Raw genomic sequence first — 26,323 nt, 5'->3', positions numbered from 1 at the left:
GAAGGCGAATTTTAGCCAATTCATACTTACTATAGTTAACTTGGCTATATTGTAAAGGTACCGAAATGTTAGAATATGCACTACAATAGTTTCATCAAAGCTGACTCCCTCTGCTATTTAATAAACAATTATTTAAAATGTAAATAGTGCCCTGGCAAAATGGTTCAGTTGATTGGAGTATAGTTCCATGAACCAAATAGTTGTCAGTAAGATTCCCAGTCAAGGCACATGCCTAGGCTGCACGTTCCATCCTAGGGGGGTAAGTATGGGTGGCAACTTGTTGATGTTTCTCTCACACATCTGTGTCTCTTTCTCTATCTCTTTCTCCCCTGCCCCCCGCTTCCACTCTTTAAAATCAATTTAAAAATTTAGCCCTGGCTGGTGTGGCTCAGCAGATTGAGCGCTGGCCTGCAAACCAAAGGGTCACCGATTCAATTCCCAGTTCAGGGCACATGCCTGGGTTGAAGGCCAGGTCCCCAGTAGGGGGCACATGAGATGCAACCACACATTGATGTTTCTCTCCCTCTCTTTCTCCCTCCCCTTCCCCTCTCTAAAAATAAATAAAATCTTTTTAAAAATCAATTTAAAAATTTAAAAATAAATAAAATGCAAATAGTGGCATCGTCTGTCTTGATTCATTATAATTTCTTATTAACTGAGTAAGGTTTTGGTGTTATTATAATTGCTTACTTGTAACTGTGGTTTATTTCAAGTGAATCAATAATGTATCAATATATTAGTAGTAGAGCATTTTGAATTACAAAAGACTTTTGGAATATCTAATCCCAATTTTTCTTCAATTCTGAATTCCCTTCTATACTTTAAAAAAAAATTTTTTATTGTTGTTCTAGTTGTCTCCATTTTCTTGCCACCACTTTCCCCTGCCCCACCCACCCCCCTCCCACCCCCACTCCTTCCCCATTTTGGCTTTGTCCATGGGTCCTTTATACACATTCCTTGACAACCCTTACTCTTATTTTCCCTCATTATGCCCCTCTCTCCTCCCCTCTGGTTACTGTCAGTCTGTTTCTTCTTTCAATGTTGCTGGTTATATTTTGCTTGCTTGCTTGTTTTGTTGATTAGGTTCCACTTATAGATGAGATCATATGGTACTTGTCTTTCACCCCCTGGCTTATTTCACTTGGCATAATGCTCTCCAGTTCCATCCATGCTGTTGCGAAGGATAGTAGCTCTTTCTTTCTATTGCGTAGTATTCCATTGTGTAAATGTACCACAGTTTTTCAATCCATTCATTTATTGATGGGTGCTTAGGTTGCTTCCAGCACTTGGCTGTAGTAAATTGTGCTGCTATGAACATTGGGGTGCATAGGTTCTTTTGAATTGGTGTTTTGGGATTCTTAGGGTATAAACCCAAGAGTGGAATCGCTGGGTCAAAAGGCAGTTCCATTTTTAGCTTTTTGAGGAAATTCCAAACTGTTTTCCACAGTGGCTGCACCAGTCTGCTTTCCCACCAGCAATGTACTGGGGTTCCCTTTTCTCCACAACCTCACCAGCACTTGTATTTTGTTGATTTATGATGGCCATTCTGACTGGCGTGAAATAGTATCTCACTGTGGTTTTTAATTTGCATCTCTCTGATGGCTAATGATCCTGAGCATCCTTTCATATGTCTCTGGGCCCTGTGTATGTCCTCCTTGGAGAAGTGTCTGCTTAGGTCCTTTGCCCATGTTTTAACTGGATTGTTTGTCTTCCTGTAGTGGAATTGTGTGAGGTCTTTATATACTTTGGAGATCAAATCCTTGCCCAAGGTATCATTGGCAAATATATTTTCCCATACAGTCAGTTCCCTTTTCACTTTTCTGATATCTTCTTTAGCTGTGCAGAAGCTTCTTATTTTGATGAAGCCCCATTTGTTTATTCTTTCTTTTATGTCCCTTGCTCTAAGAGACATATCAGTGAAAAAATTGCTGCTTGGAATAAGAGTTTCCTACCTATGTTCTCTTCTAGGACTTTTATGGTGTTGTGACTTATTATTTAAGTCTTTTATACATCTTAGGTTTATTTTTGTGTGTGGTGTAAGTTGGTGGTTGAGTTTCATTTTGCTAAAATCCCTTTTATATTAATAATGAATAAATGACCATCAGACCCACTATACTTTTATAACCTCATTCTCAGTATGTTCATGATATCATGAAAGCTGTTATTCCATTTTTGGATAATGCTAAAGTTAGCAAATACTTTCTTCTGTTGAGCTGAAATATGCCTTAAAACTTTTACCTACCATCCAGAATTTTTCCTTCTTACCAACCTAGAACAAATACACATTTACTTTCACATGAGAAAGTATGAAGGTGAGGCCTGAGACTGCGACAGCTATTTTATGACCATTAGGAATTGCCCAATAGAATCACAGACACACCAACCCAGCACCGTTAAACTGTGGAGCTGCTGAATTAAACTGAAAGCCAGCAACCTTCTAGCCCCCAGACAATACATTTGTTTGAGATTATGACACTAATAATCAGAGCTTTTCCTACTTGCAACAGAACTCAACAGAACTGACCCAGAACAGTACAGTGGTCACCATTTAATTGTTCTTTTCTGGGGATTTGGTCATTTGTTAAGACTTTTCTTATAATATGGGTTGCAGAACAGGTACTGCTCCAAAACCCTGACCAAGATTATTGGTGCCAAAAATTTGAGTACTATTCATCTGTTAATGTAGTCTAATATGTTGCTAGTGATTTGCACTATGTCATATTTAATATGTAGTCAACTAAACCCCCATTTCCTCAAGTCCTGTGACATCTATCTATATATGTTATATTTGTGCAACAGACATTTTAACATAAATCAGCATGCACTGAGTTCAGTACAACATACAATTTACATTTCTGTTGAGTGTGTTATTATATGTCGTGCAATAACAGTCTACAATTGTTGACTTCAGGCGCCCTTGTAAAAGGGACAATATGTTCCTAAGGAAATAAAGAATGAGCTATGTGCAATGATGATAATGAAATATTTATGACAGCAACTACAGTAAGATAGTTCAAATAGACCTGTGTTTTAACGCCTGTCCCCCACCATTTCTGCCTTGTCACCTGCACAAGCTCGTAAGCTGTGGTTTCCTTGTCTGCATAAAGGCTGCAGTAATGCCTGCAGCTATGAGGAATACAGAGCTCTCTCCCACAGTGTCAGGAAGTGACTCTTCCTTTCTGCTCCATCCTTACTCCCATTTTTTTTTGCTTTTCTTAGAATTATTTCTGCCTTGAAAAGTTTCTTGATACATGTCTCAAACCAAAAAAGTGTTAGTCTTCTCAGACCACTCAGAGAAACGTCCTCTTAAGTATAAGAAAGATGACAAAGGGAGTTCACAGGTAGCATAGAACTGCAAAAACAGAATTGATGGCACAGTCTAGAAGAGATTAAGGACAGACCTCCCCGCCATCGCAGGGCTCCCGCCTGTCTTCACTGGTATAAACAACACTTGACATAGGTGTGGAGATGAAGTCCTGGTTGGGGGCTGTGGGGACTTAACATATATATATACAACATGCTAGAATTTAGCATATTGTTTGTTTTTATTTTTCAAACTAGGCGCTTTGGGAGAGGGGGCGCTGGTTAGTAGATTTGTGAGATTTTGGAATTTGTACCACCTTTGGTTCCAGCTTTGATCTTAAAATACTAGAAAGAAGATGATGGGTCTCAGAAAAGGAAAACCATGGAAATGGCTGATGTCATGGGCTCTAGATACAGTATGGTGTCCTTTAGGTAGTCACTGAGATTTTTAGGTGTCTAAGTTGTCCAACATGTTTGCCATGATTAAGGGAAGGTGAGAATTCTGGGTGTTTTTTTCTTTTTTTAAACATACAGATTTCATTGGATGGCACTAAACTAAGTAGACAAGGCATGAGACAGTGAAGAATCTAGCACCATTCTAGCCTTAAAAATTTGAACTTCCAGGTGAAGCTGGCATTCCAAAACAGGTAAAATTAAGTGGAAAAAAATAACCTTTTTAGTTCCAGGAAGGAAGGGATACTTTTTAAATAAATAATTCTAGTATTGGATTTTCCTCTAAAGGTACACATGTGGACCCAGAGGACAATGTTGGTTCCTGTTTAGCAGCAGTCATTAAAATGCATTTTTAAATCCTTTTCATTAAAAAAAGAAATGATATCAAGTACCCAATGAAAAGTGTTACTTCAAAACTCATTTGAGTACCTCTGTGGCCACATTACACTAAATGAGTCTTCCCATTATGTAAAATAGTATAAAAATAAAATTATTTTATAGCGAGTGATTATTTTAAAGCAATGTCACAACGTATGTAGTCAGGACACAGTATTCAACAGCAACCAGTGATTATCTCCTAACTACCTCTGAAATTACACTTCTATGAATATATTATTATACGTAGTGCAATGACAGCCTGCAATTGTTAATTAACTTCATGTGGGTGCTTTTTATAGAATAAATCAAAAGCCAACAACTTCACAAGTGGTCATTTGTTTCTGGCAGAGATTTGGGGGCTGTGTGGGCATATGAAGCTAATTTCTGTGACAAGGAAAACCAATTCAGAGAGAAGAAAGCAGACTCTGTACAAAGGCATCTGTGTTTTCATAGCTTTTGAATATTCATATCTGTATCTTAGAAACCCCTGAAATACGTTCCTGTAGTGAATCGATAGAATTTCATACTTGGTGGTAAGCCAAAGCCAGTTTGTTAGCACTGATGACTGATCCCCTGTTGCGGGGCTGGAGGTTAAGCTTCAAAAAGTGTCCCTCCTGAATACCAGCCACAGCAGCCGCGCAGCGGCCGAAGGCTGGCCATGAACAGGAGTGCTGGTGGCGAAGATGCGAAGCCTCTCGCACTTCTACTCCCATCCCCCGCAGCTCCTGCCTGAGGTCAGAACCGGGAGGGCCTGCCACAGGCTGGGCTCAGTGCCTTAGGAGTGCTCAGCCCCCCTGGGAAAGCCCATTTGCCTTTACTCTGCCACGTCTTGGTCCAGATAAAGTACTGCAAACCCCACTTTAAGCAAAATCCTAATATGACAAATATAACTAACTAATTGAGGCGGCAAGTCCTTTTTTGTAACTAAATCACAACATTCAAAGTAGGAAATATTCAGCTAGATACTGAGTTAAGCGCTTAGAGAATAGGATACCCATTGTCTAAGGTTTGGTGGCCCAGGAGAGTGTGGAAGAAATAAGCATGGGTTAGGGTTTAGACTTACTCCTGAAGACAAGGGTAAGTCATGGAAGACACCAAGTGACACAGTCATATTCAAGTCTTCTGGAGCTCACATTATATGCAAGTAAATAATAGCAAAGATATATGTAAAGAGACCTCTGTACACCTGGGAATGGATAATGATAAACTAGACAGGGGTGGGTGTAGGAAGATTCAAGAGTTAGCTTGATAGAATTGAGAGAAACTGTTGGGAGACTAATTGTGGGGTGAAGGGGAAAGGAGACAGGCTGGTTTGGTATTTCTTGCTTGAACAACTTAGTAGGTAGTAGTGGCACTCACTATATAAAACAGGTTAGTAGGAGATCATTTAAATCATGACCTCTGCTAAACCATTAAAAGTAGTATTACTTTACTGAAGTTAAATGTAGAAGCAAATGCTCAAGAATATATGTTTTGTGGGATTGAAAACCAGATGTGTTTGCCCTTACTTTTCAGTCAAATGTTAGCCACACCTCTTGGTATCTTAACACTTGACAAAGGCCGCCTCCTTTACAAAGGAGTCTGCGATGTTCACTGAATCTGGCAGCTTTTTTATTCAGTGACCATAACACATTGACACCATGGCACTCAAAACCCTGTGCCCTGCACCTAGGCTCTGAACTCACAGAGTAAATGGTCATGACTTAGAAGTCCAGGGGAACCCCACTTTTTCTAGCTCTTGTCTGAACACCTATTTTTCTAGTAAACATAGTTCTAACATCAGACAGAGACAAGAAAATTGTATCAGCAGATAATAGGCTTCTTTTTCCCTTTGCAGGACGAGGCCCTGTAAGACATGGATGAGCATCTTAAGGTCCTGCTGAAGAGCTGCCAGAAGGCTGAGTTGAAATCAGGCCTCCGGAAGTTATTCTACTTACTGTTTCTGACTTCACTGATGGCCTCAAATTTCCCAAGCTGGTCTTTGCTTAACAACCAGGTTGAAAAGTATGCCTCCCCAAATTTAGATTTTCAAGCTTACTGCCCGGAGTATGCCAGGGCAGGCAGGCATCGATCACCCTTCTTTTATAAACTGAGTTCTCTGCCTGGATTTCACTTATGGATCAGCTTCCTTGTGGTTGAGCTTTTTCCACGTGTGTGCGCTTTCTAGCCTTAGTCAGGGCTGGGCATCTAGTTCTGACACTTAACTTTCAATCTCCGATTAAAATTCCTTAGGGAACTTAACAGTCCCTTTGCCGAGATGAACCATTACCTCAAATCCAAGACTGGTATGAAAACAAAGCAGTCACTAAATACATCGTCGTATGTGTTTTACTGTCAGAATACCTGGGACAGTATTACGATCATCAGTAGCCCCCCTAGTATTAAGTAACAGAATTTCTTATAAACTTGACAGCCACAAGACATTAAATGACTAATTTAACTACAAACTTAGCAAATATGTTAACATTGTACAGCATTCATTCAGAAATTAGTGCAAAAATGTGTAATGATAAAATAAAGCACATTTTGGTGCAGTGAAACATTCAAGGTTACCGAAAGCACAGATAATGAATTAAGATATTTATTTTATTTTAGTATTAAGAAGTTAACTTTTTGGCTTTTTTGTGTATATCTTCTTTAAGTCTACTTTATAAATTATGGTATTATAGTTGTCTCATGTTCTTCTCCCTTTTCTCCCCTTCCACCCTGCACCCCCCCGTTTGCAATACATATAATTATAAAATACCTCACATACCTCTTTCCATCTATTGGCTTTCCATGAAGGGCATCTGACAGATCTACACGCTTTGTGAGTTCGAGGTTTCCGTAGATGACTGCAATATCTGTCTTCTAATTTCCCTTGAACTTGGTCAATGCAAAGCACCTCACGGTACTTTAAACCTTTACCACAAGAAGCTGAACACTAGAAAACAAATATGAATGCACTTGATTCATTTTATCTTCATTTAAATTTATGTACAAGTAGTAGAAAATGAAGCAATCAAAACATTATTTTTTTTCTTTTTATTAAGATATCCTTTGCTATTTCTAAAGAGAAAGAATTTAACAGTTGCCAATCTGCCCTGGATTGATGTTGATGTCATAAGGTATCCTTTTATTCTTTTAAAACAATATTGTCTGCAATATACCAAGCACTTTCCTGGCACATAAATGTTTTTAGATTTTTTCAGGTTAAAGACTATCTGAAGTTAACTCCTGTTATCACACATAATCCAACAAAACTTGCTTTCAATTTTGTGTGGTCACCACCTCTTCTATTTGTCACAATGCAAAGTATGTTTGGGATGTTAAAAAAATTTAGTGCTCTCTCCATGGAGGAAACAGTCATTGAGCAATCTGAAAATACAGTTTTTAAAGTGCAATTGAGTTTGGGTATGTTTTTGCATCCATCTGGAAGCTGTAGCTCTGTACCATTAACCTTCCAATATATGTAGTAAAAAAACAAAATAATTAAAATCTCTGTAAAAACAGAGGTACACAACGATTTAGATTCATTTTCAGCCAGTGCAATGCAGGGGAAAGAGCAGGACTCTGGCGTTGAACGCCAGCTCTGCCACTTATGAGCTGTATCACTTTAGGCACATTTCATCTTCTTGCCTTGGTTTCCTCATTTATAAAATGGAGATAATAACACCAACATCACAGGTTTATTATGAAGATTTGCATAAGAGGAAGAATATGAAATATCTAATGATCTATCCCATGTGGTGCATCTTCAATAAATATAACTTTCCTCTCTTATTGTTTTCCTTAATAGTCTGAGAGAGGATGTGGACAATTGTAACCATGATATATGTACCAGGGAAAAGTTAAGCAAAGAAGACATGAATTCCAAACAAGTTCTCTCATAACTCTGAGACAGCTGTTCACATATGGTTTCATTTAGAAACATATACTGAGTTCTAAGAACATTAGGTAATATATTATGCATTTTATGTATATTTTGAGTTCAAAGACTATTAGACTAATACAGATTATTAGATTATTTTGCTAAAACTTTGGGAATAATTTAGCTTTTATATTATCTGCAATACTAAATCCCATTTGTGCAGACAATTAAATTGGCATCTTAATTATTAAGGCTTATTGTCATGTATCTGAGATGTTCTCTTCCCATTAATACATGCAGCCTTTACATTGCACTTAACACACTTAACTCCATGAAAACCTCTACAGGTCTTCCTCTGCTGTATCGTGTACAATCTTCCCTACTATTGACTGTCTTTTTCAGATCTACATACCGGTATATGATCTACTCTTTTTTGGGCACTTCCCTGCCTGTTTCTTTACTTCACTGTTTATTTTTAAAAGAGTATAACATTTTATACACAAAACATCATTTATCATCAAGTGTGAAGCATATACTATCAGGTAGTATATGTTCATATTCACACATAGAATGTTTTTCTCCTAAGATGTATTATTTTTTTTTCTAACTTTTAAATTGTGACTATCTAAACAAAAGGAAATTCATGACCCTCCCTGTTAACCCATTTTAAAAAGTAATTATTATTTTAAATATTCATTATAACAATACAGTAGTACTTGTGAAAATGGAGAAATATTTTATTCATTATGAATATTGTTTTCTACAATATACCAAGAAGTGCAGATTCTTTAAACATCTCTTGCTTTTGACCTTGATTTATTCTCAAAGTACTTATAATCTGAATGACACATACCATCTATTAAATAAGTAATGCCAGAACAGATCGTAAATATTAAACCCAATAAAGATCAGAGAAAAATACAAGACACTAAAGACCATTAAAATAATACAATAAATAATTATAATGGAATTAAAAAATTCATGAAAACTAGTTATTTCTCTCTGGGCTATTTCATAAATACTAAAGGAGAATGTGACATTTAAACTCAATCTTGAAGTAGATTTGTTGATGCACAAAAATGGATGGTTTAATGTATTTTCATGTATCTTATCTAGACATCGCTCATGTGTCTGTTTTGTAAAAGTCAGTTCTTTTAACGGTGCCAAGAATCCAAGAATCACTCAGTAAATATGCAGTAAACTATTAATAAGAATAACCAATTAATTTACTAAATGATATATGTAACATAAGAGATGACATTAAAAATTCTACTTTAGAATTTGGCAGTGTGTTTTCTCTATAAGAAGTGTCCGTGAAGGAACTGTAAACTTGGACATTGTAATACACTATGAGAGTTAAGATTCTTCTTCACAAAACTGTATATTTTAACTAGAGGCCATTTTGGATTCATTCTCTTCTTCATTGCTCTCATCCGTAACAAAGACTCTTAAACATAATTTTAAACATATTGCTTTTTTTCAATCAAGAACTGACAATGGCTCTCTTCTTTGATTTCTTGATCCACCAAATTTCAGTCAACATACCTTTCCAACCTTGCTTTCTGTTACTTTTCAACATGTGACCATGGCTCTACTTAGGAATAATATAATCACTTCTATTTAATGTGACATATTCACTCAACAACAGTGCCTTATTCATATTACTTCCTTTTACCTCCACTAATCACTTCCCCTGGTGCTTTCTAAATCTTACTTATCCTTAAAGCTCTGAGTCAACTGAACTTCTAGGGTAAACACATATCAATCTTTCATTTCTCTGAACTCTTCTGAGGCTCACTCTGTTTTTAACACTTCATCATTTTCTACTTTCGTCACATGCTTTATCTACCCAGCCTTCTGTAGGTCAAGGACCTTTTAGATCACCCACAAAGTGGCAAGTATAATAAATATCAGCTGATTAATTGATGTTGATCTTTGGTATAAGCAATTCTTATTTGTTTTTAGTAAACTATAAAATAATTTATTAAAACACTCTAAACTCCATGAAATATGTTTATTGGTTAATAAACTCAAGTGCCTCTAGGAAGGAGACAAAAAATAAAAAAAATCAAAGGATTGCAACATAAATTATGCCTTCATAGAACCTTCTTTCCTCAATATCTGAAGAAAAACAAGTAGATTATTTTTATTATGGCTGATTAAATCCATTGGGATTTAAGTAAAAAAGAACATATTATACCAAGAATTATGTATTAGTTGAAATGAGGCAATACTAGAGTAAAAAAATAGTGCTACCCTACTTCTCTCAAACCACAATACATTCTAAGTTGTGAAGATTCCACAAAAAGGGCCCATTTGATAGGAATACCCAACATGTTGACTCTTTTCTCTGGTATGCCAGCAACATTTTCCCCCCCTCTATTTTATATCTCTGATACCATCCTACTCCCTTGAGGTTTTATTAATACTGTAAAATTCATTTACAGTAGCCTTGTGAAAAGAATTTTTCTTAAAAATCTTCTCTATATTTGTAAATTGACATTGTCTTAAATTCTCAGATTGTTTTTTATTACTTCTATGGAACAGCAGATATACACTCCAGAAGTGACAACATTAAATACAAGTAACCTAAATTAGCCATTCCTAGAAATTAGGTGAAGACAATTAAGAAAACAGGGCATTTGAAAGAAATAGAGAATTTGCAAGCCCCAAAACTGAAATAGATTCTCCAGTTATTTAGTTTGGCTGGCACTTTTAATGCCAAGGTGACAGAAGAGATCAATTAGTCCACTCTAATATGATCAACTTTGGAACAAGTCTATTCTTATTTTAAAATTTCATTGTGTATAATTGCAGAATAAGATTACTTCTGATATTTGAGATGTGGGATTACTACGCTGATTGTTTACATATAAGAATACTACATAGGAATGAATGGACAATTTGTGAGACACTTGATTAACTCTGGAAACTTAGATCACGAAACAAAATCAGGAAATAAGGTTTATTTCTCCTCAGTTCTAGGAAATGGAAAACCTTGTGTGTGTGTGTGTGTGTGTGTAGGCTTTCATAAACTATTGTTTATCTGATTTTCTGTCCTCTCTGAAAGTAGTGGGAAACACACCAAGAGAACTAGTATGTACCCTAATAAGCAATACAATGGCCCTGAAAAGCAATTATTTCTCTATGCCTTAGTCATGCATAAGCAGGCTTCATAGACCTTGCAAGCTGGGTAACCACGGGTGGCTTATTTAACCTCACTGAACCTCCATTTTTCATGTGTAATATCAGTAAAATAATACCTATATCATATAAATATTTAGGTAAAGATAAGAAGAAAGGAATTTTTATAAAGAGAATGGCCAAACTCAGGAAACTCTAAAGAGAAGGATGCCCATTCTCACCATTCTATTGAACATAGTATTGAAAGTTCTGGCAACAGCAATTGGATAAGAAAGTAAAATAAAAGGTATCCAAATTGTAAAGAAAGAAGTAAAACTGTTCCTATTTACAGATGACATAATACTATATATAAAAAGCCCTAAAGATTCCACAAAAAATTATTAGAACTAATTAATGAATTCAGTAAAGTTGTTGGATATAAATAAATATTCAGAAATCTGTTGCATTTTCATACACTAATAATAAATGATCAGAAAGAGAAATTAAGAAAAAGATCTCACTTGTAATTGCATCAAAAAGAATAATATACCCAGGAATAAATTTAACTAAGGAAGTGAAAGACCTGTTCTTTGAAAAACTGTATATAAGATAATGAAAGAAACTGAACAGGATGCAAAGAACTGGAAAGAGATATTATGCCCATGGATTGGAAGAATTAAATATTTATGCGAAGTAATCTATAGATTTAATGCAATCCCTATCAAAACATAAATGGCATTTTTTTACATAATTAGAACAAATAATCCTAAATTTATATGGAACCACAAAAGACCCTGAGTAGTCAAAGCAATCTTGAGAAAGAACAACAAAACTGGAGGTATAGGACTCCCTGATTTCAAACTACCCTACAAGCTATTATAGTCAAAACAGTATGTACATAGATCAATGGAATAAAATAGAGTGCCCAGAAATAAGCCCATGCTTATGGTCACTTAATATATGACAAAGGAGGTAAGAATAAAAAATTGGGTAAAGGCAGTCTCTTCAATAAATGATGTTGGGAAAATGAAACAGATACGTGCCAAAAAAAAAAACAACAAAAAACTAGACCACTTTCTTTCACCATACAGACCACTTTCTTTCACCATACATAAACTCAAAATGGATTAAAGACTTAAGTGTAAGACCTGAAACCATTAAAGTACTTGAAGAAAACTTTGATTATAAACTATTTGACATAGGTCTTAGCAATTTTTTTTTGGATATGCCTCTAGGGTAAATACAACAAAGTAAAAATAAATGAGGGACTACATCAAACTAAAAAGCTTTTTTTTTTTTTTTTTAACACTGTGAAGAAAACCATTAACTAAAGAGAAAGAAAACCTACTGATAGGAGAAGATATTTGCAAATGATATATCCAATAAGGAGCAATTATCCAAATTACAGGGGTGGGAAAAACTAGAGTTGTGAGTACACAAAACAGAGTGTATTCTTTTATTATTATTCATTAATTATTGTATTACTTATTTGCATTACACAACTGTATATAAAGAACTCATACAACTTAACATCTAATAATGCAATTAAAAAGTGGGCTAATAGCCCTGGCTGACATGGCTCAGTTGTTAGAGCGTCATCCCATAGCAGAAAGGTTATGGGTTCAATTCCTGGTCAAGACAAAAACCTAGGTTGCAGGTTCCATCCCTGGTCCAGGCACTGGCCCAGGTCCGGCATGCATGGGAAGCAACCAATCAATGCTTCTCTCTTGCATCGATGTTTCTCCCTTTCCATTATCCCTTCACCTCCCTCCAAAAGCAATGGGGGAAAAGAAGTCCTCAGGAGATGATAAAACAAAATAAAAAAAATAAAAATAAAAAAACAGGCTGACAATCTGAATAGATATTTCTCCAAAGAAGACATAGAGATGGTCAACAGACGTATAAAAAGATGTTTAACATAACTAAACACCAGAGAAATGCAAATCAGAATCACAATGAGGTGTCACCTCACACTTGTCAGGATGGCTATTGTAAAAAGACAAAAAAGAACAAGTGTTGGTGAGGATGTGGATAAAGGGAACATTTGTATTAGTTTTGGGACCGTGAACTGGCACAGCCACTATAGAAAAACAGTACGAAATGGCCTCAAAAAGTTAAGACTAAAATTACCATATGACCCAGGAATCCCACTACTAGGCATTTATCTGAAGAAATCCAAAACGCTAATTAGAGAAGGTATATGCACCCCTATGTTCACGGCATTATTTACAATTGCCAAAAATATGAAAGCAACCTTAGCGTCCATCAACAGATGAATGGACAAAGAAAGTGTGGTATGCAAAACAGAATATTACTCAGCCATAAAAAAGAATGAAGTTTTGCCATTTACAACAACATGGGTAGACCTAGAGGGTATTATAATGAGCGAATTAAGTCAGAGAAAGACAAATACATGATTTCACTTATATATAGTATCTAAAAAGAAAAATGAATAAACAAAAGAGAAAACAGAGAACAAACCGATGGTTGTCAGATAGAAGGCACATAGGAAAATGGGTGAAAAGGGTGAAGGGAATTAAGTACAAACTGCCAGTTATAAAATAAGTCACAGGGATGTATGTAAAGTATAAGATAGAGAATATATTCAATCATATCATAATAACTATGTATGGTGCTAGATGGGTACCAGGCCTATTGCGGTGATCACTTTGTAAGGCATAAAATTGTCTAATCATTATGTTGCACACCTGAAACTAACATAATATTGTATGCCAACTATAATTTTACAGTAAATTGTAAAAAATAAAATGAGCAGAGGTCAGTCAGTCATTCAAAGTCAATCAGAACTGTGTTATAAATAAAACAACTGCTCCTTGAACATTCCTCTTTATTTGCTGATAAGGAAAATATTTAAAATTAAACAGACTATTTCAAAATGTGATGTTATTGTAAACAGTTTATTCAATATTGCTTAGTCATAATTTTATGTATGCTTAAAAAGTATGGCACTTAGTTCTTCACCTGTCTTAAACACTCTAACTAGACATAATTTTTCTCTCTCAGCCATTTGACTTAAGTTTTCTAATGTTGCTATTAGACAAAACATCACCTACAAAAAAATGCTAAACCAAATAAAATAGGGATTACTATTAATTTCACTTCGCTTTTCAAAATACTTGGAATTTTCCGATTGCTTTTTTTCAAAATATAACCCTAATAAGTCATCAAACAATCAGGCAAAGAAACAAGTTTTCTCTTTCTAGATATGACATCTGTCATAGGTCCACAGTCATCTGTTGAAAATGTTAAAAAAAAAAAAAAAAGCTCACAAACATGTGGCTGGGTGTCACATCTCTCTGACTGTTCATTGTACAACAGGTACTAGCTAATTTCTTCAGACAACCAAGGAAGCCCTACTATGAAGAGACAAAAGAATTGACACGATTTTTGCTTTAGGAGAGTTAAAGTCATAGAAACGCAATCATTACACAGTGCAAATCTAAACCTTCGCATTACAAACCAGAAATGATTTCCATCAAAACAAATGCAACTGAGTAAGAAGCATCAATTTACAATATATAAAATGGAGTAATTTTGATTTAAAAACAAACACATTGTAATAGCTAAAACTTAATTAGGTATTGAATGCCTCTCTAGGAATAATTTGAGAGGATTAGTTGTGTTTTCCTTAGTCTTCAGAATAGGTCTAATGAATTTCTTAATGTAGGAACATGTATTATATATATTTGTTTTGATCTTTTTTAAAACTGAGTAATTTTATGTTCTCTAGCAAAGGTTATTTTTTAATGGGAAAATTTTAATTGTAGCTATTTTGTTATTTTGGTGATTATGTTAAATGTCTTTATAATGCTATTATGAAACAAAAGATTTGTCAACGAAAGGACATACTAAGTAGGGAAATGATAGACTTTCAGGTCAAAACTGACCAGAAATTAGATATTCTGTGGAATAAAACACTATTGTATTTTTGCATTTTGTGCATATGTTTTATTTTCTTCTTATTTCAAAGAAACCTATAGTATTCTCTAAACAAAACAGAGATTATATCTGCACCTTAGGAACAGCATGGCTTGTGAAATCTTCAGGAAGCTAATGATACCTACATATTTAAGAGAGAAGCCTTAATACAGTGAAATCTTAGATATAAGTTCTGCACAACTACTTTGTAATTAAGGGCATTCTCTACAATGCTGGAACACTATTTTAAATAGAGCTTCTCAATTATTAAAGAAGTAAAACATTAAAGCAGTTAGAATACAGTAACATAACCAGAATAAAGTATCCTTCTGTTTAAACAAAAAAAAAAGACAAAAATGCATATTAAGAGTGGAGTGTCAACTGTAAAATACTACTGCTACTGTTCCCTTAATTCAATGCATATGTGCACTAAGGAGTGACCTACTAAATCTATCAACAGGGACCCAATTCATACTATTTCCTGAAAGATTATACTTAAGAGTTTTATAGTTTAATGGAGTTTGAGAATTTCCTTTTTAACCTGTTACAGACATTCTCTGACTATGCAGCTTTAATAAACCAGGACAGCATTTGGTTTTAAAGGTATTTACTATTGAAATATTTCATTCTATTGCATTGCATCTGATTATATGCAAAATTTGTACCATCAGATATTTTTTAAAAATTTTAAGTCAGATACATTTGCAAAAATGTTGAGTTCCAACTTAAAGGACAGAGGACTATATGCTTAATAACAAACATATGCTGTAAACTTTCACTTATATTATATCTTTATAATGATTGTAACATTAATTTCTATTTTGTTCTAAAATTTTACTTCTGAGTATATATATGTATTTATGTACATGCAACAATAGATTAAAGTGTTAAGCTAGTCAGTGCAATATGGCTTATTCAATTGGAAGTAATATTTAAAGATAATTTACTATAATTAATATTTTCTAAATTATGACTTCAGAAAAGTTTTGTGATTATTTTCACTTTCAAACATAAAACCTGGATGAAAGCTGCAATAACTCATGCAAGTACTTTACACAGAAATTTTCACTTACATTATTTTCCACATGTAAAATATTAGAAAATCAGAGTGAAAAACCACCCAGTTAACGCATAACTACCCAATTATTGGGTTAGTTTTGTTCAATAGTAAGATTTGATAAAGTTATTAAAACCTGCAAAGAGTACTGAAATCAGGTTTCTTTTGCTAGAAGCAACAGTAAATGTGATTTGAATTCAAAATGTTAAGCACTACCTGTAGCAAGAAATACTCAGGAAAACTTCCGATAGTTTAAAACTTGTAATTTATTATTTTACCTTTCTAATATTATATAGCTTGTACACAAAGGAGTAATGCACATTTCAAACTCCTATATAAAAATCTGTTTAGCAAGTAGAACTCATCTAAAGAGTTCCTGTTTGGAGTTTTTATTGACTCTCTGACACAAATCTTTGAAATTATGTGGTAACAGGAAGAAATATTATTGTTGATATGAGAATAATATAAATCGTGTCTAGTTTTAACTATTCTTTTGGGGCCATTGTTGTGAATCTAATTTTTCTGGATGTCTTTAAAGAAAAAATCACAACACATGGGACTCATAAGACTGTATGGCACATTGCATGATGAAACCCCCTCCTGCCTGATCCCCTGGGAGCAAACATCAGACTCATGAGCGTCTGCCTTCCTGTGAGGAACAAAACACATCTATTCAGGGTGGACAGACCATAAAAAGGTGAAGAGATCAGAAAAATAACTAAAGCACACCTTTTTTATTTTTATTTTTTTAACTTTTAAGGCACTACTCAACTATGGTAACATTTACAAAATTCTTAAAATCAAGTGCCAGCAGAGTAACAGGATTTACCATTTCAAGTTTCTAAAATGTTTTTGTACTAGCTGTGGGAGTTAACAGAAATGAAGCCAAGAAGTTTGCTTTTAAGTAGGGTTATAAAGGTCTGAAAAGGAATATGCACAGAGAACTCTCAGAAGTAAAAATATAAAGTGTGCTCTATGAATGCTTTGATAAAGTAAAAGTCAGAGTTGAAATTAAAGTGCCCATTACACATCCCTATGTCTATTTATCATATGTGATAAAAGTTTTGAGGCAATGTTTTACAGATTGATTTACTCTTCTAATGAATTTAAGCTAATGTTAAAAGTATCTGAAGATAAAAATAAATTGTTAAAATTTAAGGTGTGGTGTTATAGTTTATACTGCTAAGGACTAGAGGATTGAATAATAAGGGCATGGGACTGGAATCAGAGATTTTGCATTTGACTCTCAGCTGTCAGTAGCTGAGCAAACTTGTACATGCTTAGCTTTGCTGATCCCCAGTTTTCTCATCCTAGAATGTCAACAATACTACCTACGTTTTGTGTAGGTGTGAGATTAAAGGAGATAATGTAAGACTGAACCTAAAACAGTGCTTGACTCAGTATTCCAAATGCATATTAAATCTCCATTCCTTGTGTCTTTTTCTTCCTTTCCCAAATACTGAGGTAATATAACAGATAGTGAAAATACAGGTGTGGATTTCTCTATGAAATGCTTGAATAGGCCACAGGAATTCTCAAGACACACACAAACTGAGCCATCGTCCAGTAGCGACATAAGGAAGGTAAACACCCCAACAGAATTTCTGCAAGACCCTATCTTGTTTCCCCAGGGGGGAAAAAACCCCAAAAAACTGTGTTTTAGATGGTAAAAAACACATCAGACATACTTCAAGTTATTTCCAGAATTAAGATATGATGGAGAAAGTGGAATAGAAGGTGAGTAAACGTCTAGTTAAAATAAAAAACCAGTTTTGGTTAAACACAGTGGAATGACTTCCTATATGTCTTCCTTTCTTCTGTTTTTTCAACCCACAAAGTAAAAGTAAATAAAATAGATTTCAATAACTGCAGAAGATGCAAAGAGGAGAACAAGAATGGAGAAGATCAACGTGAAGCAAGGAGACTTGTGCCTGCAGAGCCCCTGCGAGGCTCAGCACCGGGACACAAGCCGTGCTGCGACTCCTCCGCTGCCCTGGCCAGATTGGGGGCCTGTTTCCAGGAGAAATTAAACTGCTTGAGCTTCCCTTGGGGGTGTTAGGGTAAAAATAAGGGAATTCCTCACCTTGAACTCTTGACCTGTAATCTCTCTGCCCACACCACCCTTTCTCACAGGCAGGGCATTAGGCATCCTTCTCTGAGAAACTGGCTCTCCCAGAAAAAAACTGAAAATATTGATTGCAGAGAAAATCATCGGTCACTAAACTCTATCCAAATGCAGAGTTTTCAATTCTTTCGTGCTTTACTTTTAAATAAGAATGAGCTGCAGAGCTTCATCAACTTTTGAAGAAAAATTTCAGTGGGAAAACCAGAAAATCGCTTTCATCCTCACCCTAAAGAAAGGGTCCGAGGGATAAGGAAGCAATCAAGAGAATTTCCCCTCAAAAAACAAACTGTAATTAATGAAAGAGTAGATGTTGTATGGATAAAGCAAGAATAGATAACTGCGAATTATCAGTACCAAAGCAATCAGAATGCAAGAAAAATCTTTTGTTAAAAATATTATAACTAAAATAAATAATTCACTAGATGGTTTGGTATTGACAGTTTCTCATCAAGTCAAGACAAATGACAGAGATACACACGGGGAGAATAAAAACAAGAAAATTAGGGAATCCAAGAATCCTAATAATTAACTAGAAAGAGTTCAGGAAGGAATAACAAAGAAAACATTTGCATAGAAATTATCCAGGAAATAATACAACCAATTTCTCAACACAAGGCTCCTTAATGAAAAGACCTACAGAATGCCTACTGAACTAAAGTTTAAAACATTAAGCCACTTCATCATGAAATACCAGAAAAATAGGGATAGAGTACTAAATGATTCTGGGACATAGGCATGGAGACAATGGAATATGCAGCAGACTGGGAATCAGATTTCCAAACTTCATAAGAGCTGAGAATGCTAAAGGATAAGGTAATGCCTTAAAATTCTGAGGGCAATTATTTTCAAGCTAGAACTCTATAACCGGCAAAATTATTAATTAAACATGAGGGCCAACTAAACACATTTTTAGATTTGCATGGATGGAAAAATGTACCTCCCATTTTTCTTGGGGGGGGGGGGGTTTTGTTGGGTTTTTTTTTTTTAAGATATAGGGGAAAAGGAGACTTTCTTTTAGAAAAACTATATGATTGTTGTTCTTCATTTCGAGCTGAAACTGATACATACATATATATATATATATATGAAATATTCATCTGTAATTCTCATTCTGCACCTTAAAGTTAGAATACATCAAATTTCCCAGGGCAAATATTTGAAGACAGCTATTGCCTTTTTCTGTTTTCCTGGTTAAATTTATCTGTCTAGTCCAACTCTTTAATTATCCCAACCTCCTTTCTTATGACCCTCTCAAAATGTGGAATCTAGAGTTTTGTTCTTAGCACAAAAAAAGGGGAGGAGGTGTCTAACTGTAAAGAATATAGCTGTAAAGGATACCTCTACCCTTGTTATGAACATTGCACTTAAGACAGTCAATATTACATCAGATTTCAGTCTTCAGTAGTCACCCAGTTTTCTTATATGGTCAACTAATAGTTGACAAGAACATATAATGCGGTAGAGACTGTCTATTCAATAAGTATGTTGAACAAATTGGACAGATACATGCAAAAAACAAAACTAGACCAACCTTCTTACAGCATATACAAGAATAACCTTAAAATGGATTAGAGACTTAGATGTAAGACTCGAGAAAATAAAACTCCTAGGAGAGAACATAGGCAATAAAATCTCAAACATTTCTCTAATATTTTTTCTGATATATCTCCTCAGGCAAGGGAAACAAAAGAAAAAATAAACAAATGGGACTACATGAAACTAAAAAGTTTTTGCACAGCAAAGAAAACCATAAACAAAATGAAAAGACAACCTACTAAAGGGAAGAACGTATTCACCAATAATACATTTGAAATTTATGAAGAACTTATATAATTCAAGACCAAAAAACTATCCAATTTAAAAAATGGGCCAAAGACCTGAATAGGTACTTCTCCAAAGAGGACATACAGATGGCCAGTAGACATGTGAAAAGATGCTCAATGTCACTAATCATCAGAGAAATACAAACCTCATACCTAATAGGATGACTATCAATCAATCAATCAACAAACAAGTGCTGGCAAGGATGTGGAAATAAGGGAACCCTAGAGAGCTATTCCTAAGAATGCAGATTGGTTCAGCCACTATGGAAAAGAGTACGGAGGATCTGCAAAAAAATTAAAAATGCAACTGCCTTATCACCTAGCAATTCCACTTCTGGGAATATATCCAAAGAAACCCAAAACACTAATTTGAAAGACTACATGCACCCCTATGTTCATTGCAGGCCTAATTACAATAGCCAAGATATGGAAGCAATCCAAGAGCCCATCAGTGGACGAGTGGATTAAAAAGCTGCGGGACATATATGTACAATGAACTATTACTCAGCCATAAAGATTAGTGAAATCTTACCATTTGTTACAGCATGGATGAACCTAGATGGTATTATGCTAAGTGCAATTAGGCAATCAGAGCAAGACAAATACCTTATGATTTTACTTACATGTCAAATCCAAAGAATGAACACAATAGAAAGACTCAAATACAGAGAACAGAGTGATGGCTGCTAGAAGGGACAGGGTGGAGGAATGAGTGTAAAGGGTAAAGGAATTGAGACATACAGATTGGTAGTTACAAAATAGTCTCAGGGATATAAAGTACAGCATAGCCACTATAGTCAATAATATTGTGATAACGACGTGTTGGTGCCAGGTGACTACAGGAAATACAGGGGGGAGACACTTTGTAAAGTATACTATGCTGTACACCTGAAACTAGTACAAAATAATATTGAATGTAAACTGTAATTAAAAAGAATAAGAACTAAAAAGTGTGCACATGAGTTGAGAAGGTTGTTGAAATAATGTATTTTTTTGTGTGTAAGATGAGAAAAAAAAATTGGAAGTTTCTCTCCCAATTATAAAAATGGTATCAAAAACAGAAAAAAAACAGTATTTTTAAAATATTTCAAGAGTCACAATTTACTTCAGATATATATATTTGAGTTTATAAAAATACATGTGTTGTTCATTCAAATGAGAAAATGCAAGTTTCTGAGTATCTGATATATGAGGTATCCTTTAGTAGGAAAGTATGTCATCCTTAAACATTATCAAATAAATCTGTTTTATAATGATTCTTTTATGGTGACATCAAGTAACTAAATGAAATCCTAAAGTTATTCCCATACCTTTACATTTTAGTTTCTGATAGATTTCCAAAAAGCAATCTGTTTTACTAAAATTTTTCCAAATAATTCCCCTTTTAAAAAATTTTCTAGAGTCTTCTTAAGCATTAAAAAATGATAAGGAAACATTTTCCCAGTCTATGAGTCTTATTCATAACATGGTTTTTCTCCATATTTTTATTTCAAAAGTAACTATAAAAATCCTTCCGATTTGATAGGAAAACTTGGAGATAATGTTTAATTCCATAACACACACAAAAATCTCTAAATCACTCCTCACTATAGACCATAATCATAAATGGCATACTTTGACATATCTAAATAAATGGAATACATCATTAATACAATAGAAATTTGGATATTAGGATGATTTTCATGTATAAATTATGTATCATCAAAATAGCTAGACTTTCTACAAAAAAAGGCCCACACATTACAGCTGGTGAAATGAATATAAATAGAATTCTAAACCCAATAAGGGCAGAAGTCACATCTATAAATGTTCACTGAATAAATGAATGAATAAATGCTATGTAGAAAAAATATATGCACAAAGACCTTTTTAGAAACATGCACTCTGTTTTGTCTAAATGAGGTAGACTTGAATGATCATTAGTTCTACCAAAAAAAAAAAAAAAAAACCCACAGGAAGTAAAGCTCTGTGTAATAGATCTTTAAGGTTTTTGTTGGAGTTCTGATTCTATGGGGTGCCTCATAGAGATAAAAAGGGCTTTCTCATGGTTTCATCTAAGATTGAGATTTTGCCAAGTTTAAGGGAGAAATGCTGAGATGGAGACCGGAACGCATATGAGCTACTATTTTTGAGCTTGTTTCCTGACTCTGAAGAAGTGTCCAGGAGAGAAGCAAGTGTCATGCCTGACTGATTGTCTCCCCCACCCCCGGATGTGAAAACTCTCTTAAGGCCCACAAGTAAACAGTGAAGAAGTTTCCCTCAGATGAAAGGATCTGAACTCTCTCTGGTGGTAGAATATCAGTTTTTATTAGTGTGGCAATATAAATTTCCTTTCATTCTTTCAGTTACCTAAAAAGAATATGTTCTCACAGAGTATACATTGTCATTTATACAGTATAAATTTGCACATTTTAATTCTCACACTATACTGAATGATATCCCAAACAGGATGATTAATTATTAATCACACAAAATGCTTTCTGGTTCCACCTATCAAATATATTTGGATTTGTTTATGGGTAAAATATACTGTATTAGAAGAAAACTTTTCTGAATATATGTCTATACCCCTACAACTCAAAATATTACAGGCTAGAAATAGAAATGGTTCTACATTAGGCAAGCCTTTTTCTGACAATTTTAATTATTGCACCCAAATTTTCTTTCACAGAATTCTGACTTTTTGATACAGTATATTCAATTATGTTGTTATATTTTGGAACTAGTTTAGAGTACTATTTCTTGCTATTAATAAATATCTCATTAAAGAGAACACTTATCTCAAAAACAATTTGATTTTCATTTGTCTTAATGTATGATTTTAAAAAACACTTTACCAGCTATACTGTGACCTCCATATCCTGATTTATTCATCTTTTCATTCTTCACACTTAGAACATGCACAAATGCACAGTCACAGCTATCTAAATATCTACTGAATGAATAAACAGAAATTCATGAAGATTATAAATCAGAGATTTTTTTTAAAAATACTGGAGGAGGGATTGGCTAATCTTTCTTCTCTAAATTAAAATAGCAAAGTAGCAATTTTCAGCTCCTCAAAATTATTCTTTTAAGTCATTAAAAATAAATATTCACTGTAGACACAAATTATTAGCCATAGCGTTCTCCCCATATTTGTCCATTTAAATTCTCTCTGAATCTCCCCATCTACATACTTCATGGTAAGAAGTGGAAATTCCTGTACTATTGCCATTTCTCAGGAGCGATGGCTGAGCCTGAATGACAGTAAAAGACTGAAATGTCAAAGAGATATTCTTCAATACATATATCTTGCAAGGGACTTAGCGCAAAAACTTAAATCTTACAAATCAGTAAGATAAAGCAGAAAATTCAGTTAAAAGATGGACAAAGTACTTCATTCAATAGGTACTTGCAAAAAGAAGAATTCTTATGGTAATAAACATATGAAAAGGCACTCAGCTTAATAGGGCATCACAAAATGCAAATTAAAATGAAAAATAATACCACTACACATCTACTAGAATCACTAAAAGTTTGATAATACCAAGTGTTGATAAGGATGTGGAACAACTGGAATTCTCATACAACCACCTTAAAAAACTGTCTGATAGAATTTACTACACCTGAACATATGCATACACTAAGATCCTGCAATTCAACTCCTGGCTACATATCCAATAGACCCATGTATGCAATGTTCACCAAAAGATGCAGGTGAAATGTTCATAACAGCACTATTTGTACATTCCAAATTAAAAACAATCCCAACTGCTTGTCAACTGCTTGAAAATGGCCATACAAATCATATTCATTTAATTCATACCATTAATACTAGATTGCAATGAGAAACTAAATTTACATATTTAAATGAATCTCATAAACCTAATATTGTTACTCTTACAAGCAAATGATCAAAGTTCTATTTATCTAAGTTCCATTTAGATAAAGTTCAAAGGCAGGCAACTTACCTACAATATTTGATGTCAGAATAGGGGTTACCTTTCAGGTGACTTTTTGGGGCTGCTGATGTTCTTGCTTTGGGTGCAGGCTATACAGGTGTGTTCACTTTGGAAAATTCATTAAACTGTACCTTTATGATTTCAAATTTTGCTGGATGTCATATTTCCATAAAAGTTTAAAGGGAAAAAAACAAACTCCAGTCCAAACTTATTTCTCTCATACTGAAGATAACTTGCTTCAGTGCACCGCATTTCAGATTTTTTTGATGTGTTACTAGCTTTATCTACTGTATTTGGATTTTTAGCTCCTTGAGGAATTCCTAGGAAATACCTATTTATTACAGGATAAGTGATAATGACAAGCAAAATATGTTGAGCTTTTATGCAGCAGACTCTATGCCAACCACCTTATCTATTGTTTCATTTAACTCTAAAAAAATGTCCTCCTTAGGTAGCCACTATTTTTATTCTAAGAAAATAAACTCTAAGAAATGTTAAATAACTTGTCAAAGGTCACTTAGTTAAATAATAGCAATCGAATCAAACCTAGGCATTGTAACCCCACAACTCAACCACAAGATCTAGGATAGGCTTAATATTTAACATTTCAGCAAGCCTAAGAATAATGTATCTTCAAACTCTTTTGGTAAATGAAAGCTTACATTTCTCTTGTTGAAATCAATTTTTTTCCTCTTTCATGAGACTAACATAAAATTAGGTTAAGTTCCATCAAATTGGTTCTGGAACCTGCAGTTTGTTATCTGCGTGCTCACAAATTAACTTCTTGGCTCACTGCCCGAGCATTTTACTCTTTGAACACAAACTTTACTGGTCTCATACTTATCATGACTTTTCTAATTTTTTCTACTACAAAAAGAGGCTTGTTCTATAATTGCAGTTTTTTCCTATAATAGTGATAAAAATGTGACATCTACTAGAGAGTTAAAAAACTAGACCCATCATCTATCCTTTAAGGTAAAAGAGATACTTAAGGGCAAATGAGAAAGCGTCTGCTTTAGGAAAATCCTACTAATTTCCAGTATTATGTGATTTTCTTATCAGTGATAATATATCAACTATAAAAAGCCACAGAAATGTATATTTTTAAAACTTTGAGGCAAAATTTTCTAATCTGCTCAATTGGCTTCCTAATGTTTTAGTTTTATTAAGCATCAATACCATTTGTTAAAATATTAAAATATAACTCTTTCCAGTACTTTTCAAGAAGTGAATGACATTAGGGAAAATAAAATTTGTGAGAAAAATTTCAACAGAAGTTTTGAATAATTAGTATAATGGATTTAAAATCAATTAATAGTATATGAAAGGAACATCAGTGATAAACTTTGCTAGATGAAAGCATGTATTTTTGCAAAGTAATTTATTCACCTAAGGAAGCTATTGATATCCCATATTGAAACAACCAGATTTTTGAACTGCTGTAAGAAGGTTGATCTAAGATTTTCAAAACTAATGAAACATTCTACCACTATTTAAAAAGTGAGATGATTATAATAATAGTTAAGTAAGATATTATTCATAAAATAAAAATTATGCTTAATATTATATATTTACCTTATACTGTTAAATTCATGTTTTTATATGTTCTACAACTCACAACATATTCTTATATATTAGGTATGTTTGTAGTGTATAAATATAAGAATATATAAAGATACTTGCTCAAAACTTTTTACTGATAAAGGTATATATATATTTATTTAAAAAATTGAAGTTAATTGTCTAGAAAATCTCAGGCAATTAGAGTTAAAAATATCAATGTTTGACTTGTAATTATGTATAGGAAAATATAATTTTCTCAAACTGCACAAAATTTAAAAATTTAGGATATCCAAATACACTAACAATGCCTATCTACCTTACATAAATGGTCTCATCATACAGCACACTGACAGTGTAAAATATGTTCTGAAATATTTAAATATATTTTCCCAGAGATTCTTAAACATTCAGAAGCATTATGTATGGAAAAACTGAATAACCATGAAAACATGGTAATGTTTTAATATTTTTATGTTGTGTATGTGTGTATTATAATATACAAATATAAAGAAAAATTCGGCATATCACCATTTCATGTCAGGATGGTTTTTAGAGTTATTGTAAACGCGATACTCTGACTTTACTCACCGTAACACACTCATAGAAAGGCTCTTCATTTGTGATCTCATCATTAATCATCTACTTAAATTTTTCTTAGGTCATACTTCTCAAACCTGGAAGGACCATTTGTGTCTCCAAAATTATTTTCTGAGCACCATATATCTACGGGAAACTATAAATCCGTCTATATTTTCCCTTTTGATA

At 34.0% G+C, this 26,323-nt stretch overlaps 1 protein-coding gene across 1 annotated transcript in view; it reads right to left on the bottom strand.

Moving 5' to 3' along the window:
- Positions 1-26,323, bottom strand: part of ADAMTS20 (ADAM metallopeptidase with thrombospondin type 1 motif 20) — a 163,588-nt gene that overhangs the window by 30,001 nt on the left and 107,264 nt on the right. Inside the window, exon 29 of the mRNA XM_054591215.1 lies at positions 6,890-7,057. Within this exon, the coding sequence (XP_054447190.1) occupies positions 6,890-7,057 (168 nt within the window). The remainder of the gene's footprint in view (positions 1-6,889; positions 7,058-26,323) is intronic.

This window comes from Pteronotus mesoamericanus, unplaced genomic scaffold (assembly GCF_021234165.1).
Source record: "Pteronotus mesoamericanus isolate MK-2021 breed Mesoamerican mustached bat unplaced genomic scaffold, CSHL_Meso_final scaffold_21, whole genome shotgun sequence".
Taxonomy (NCBI): Eukaryota; Metazoa; Chordata; class Mammalia; order Chiroptera; family Mormoopidae; genus Pteronotus; species Pteronotus mesoamericanus.
This window is presented reverse-complemented; position numbering and strand designations above follow the sequence as displayed.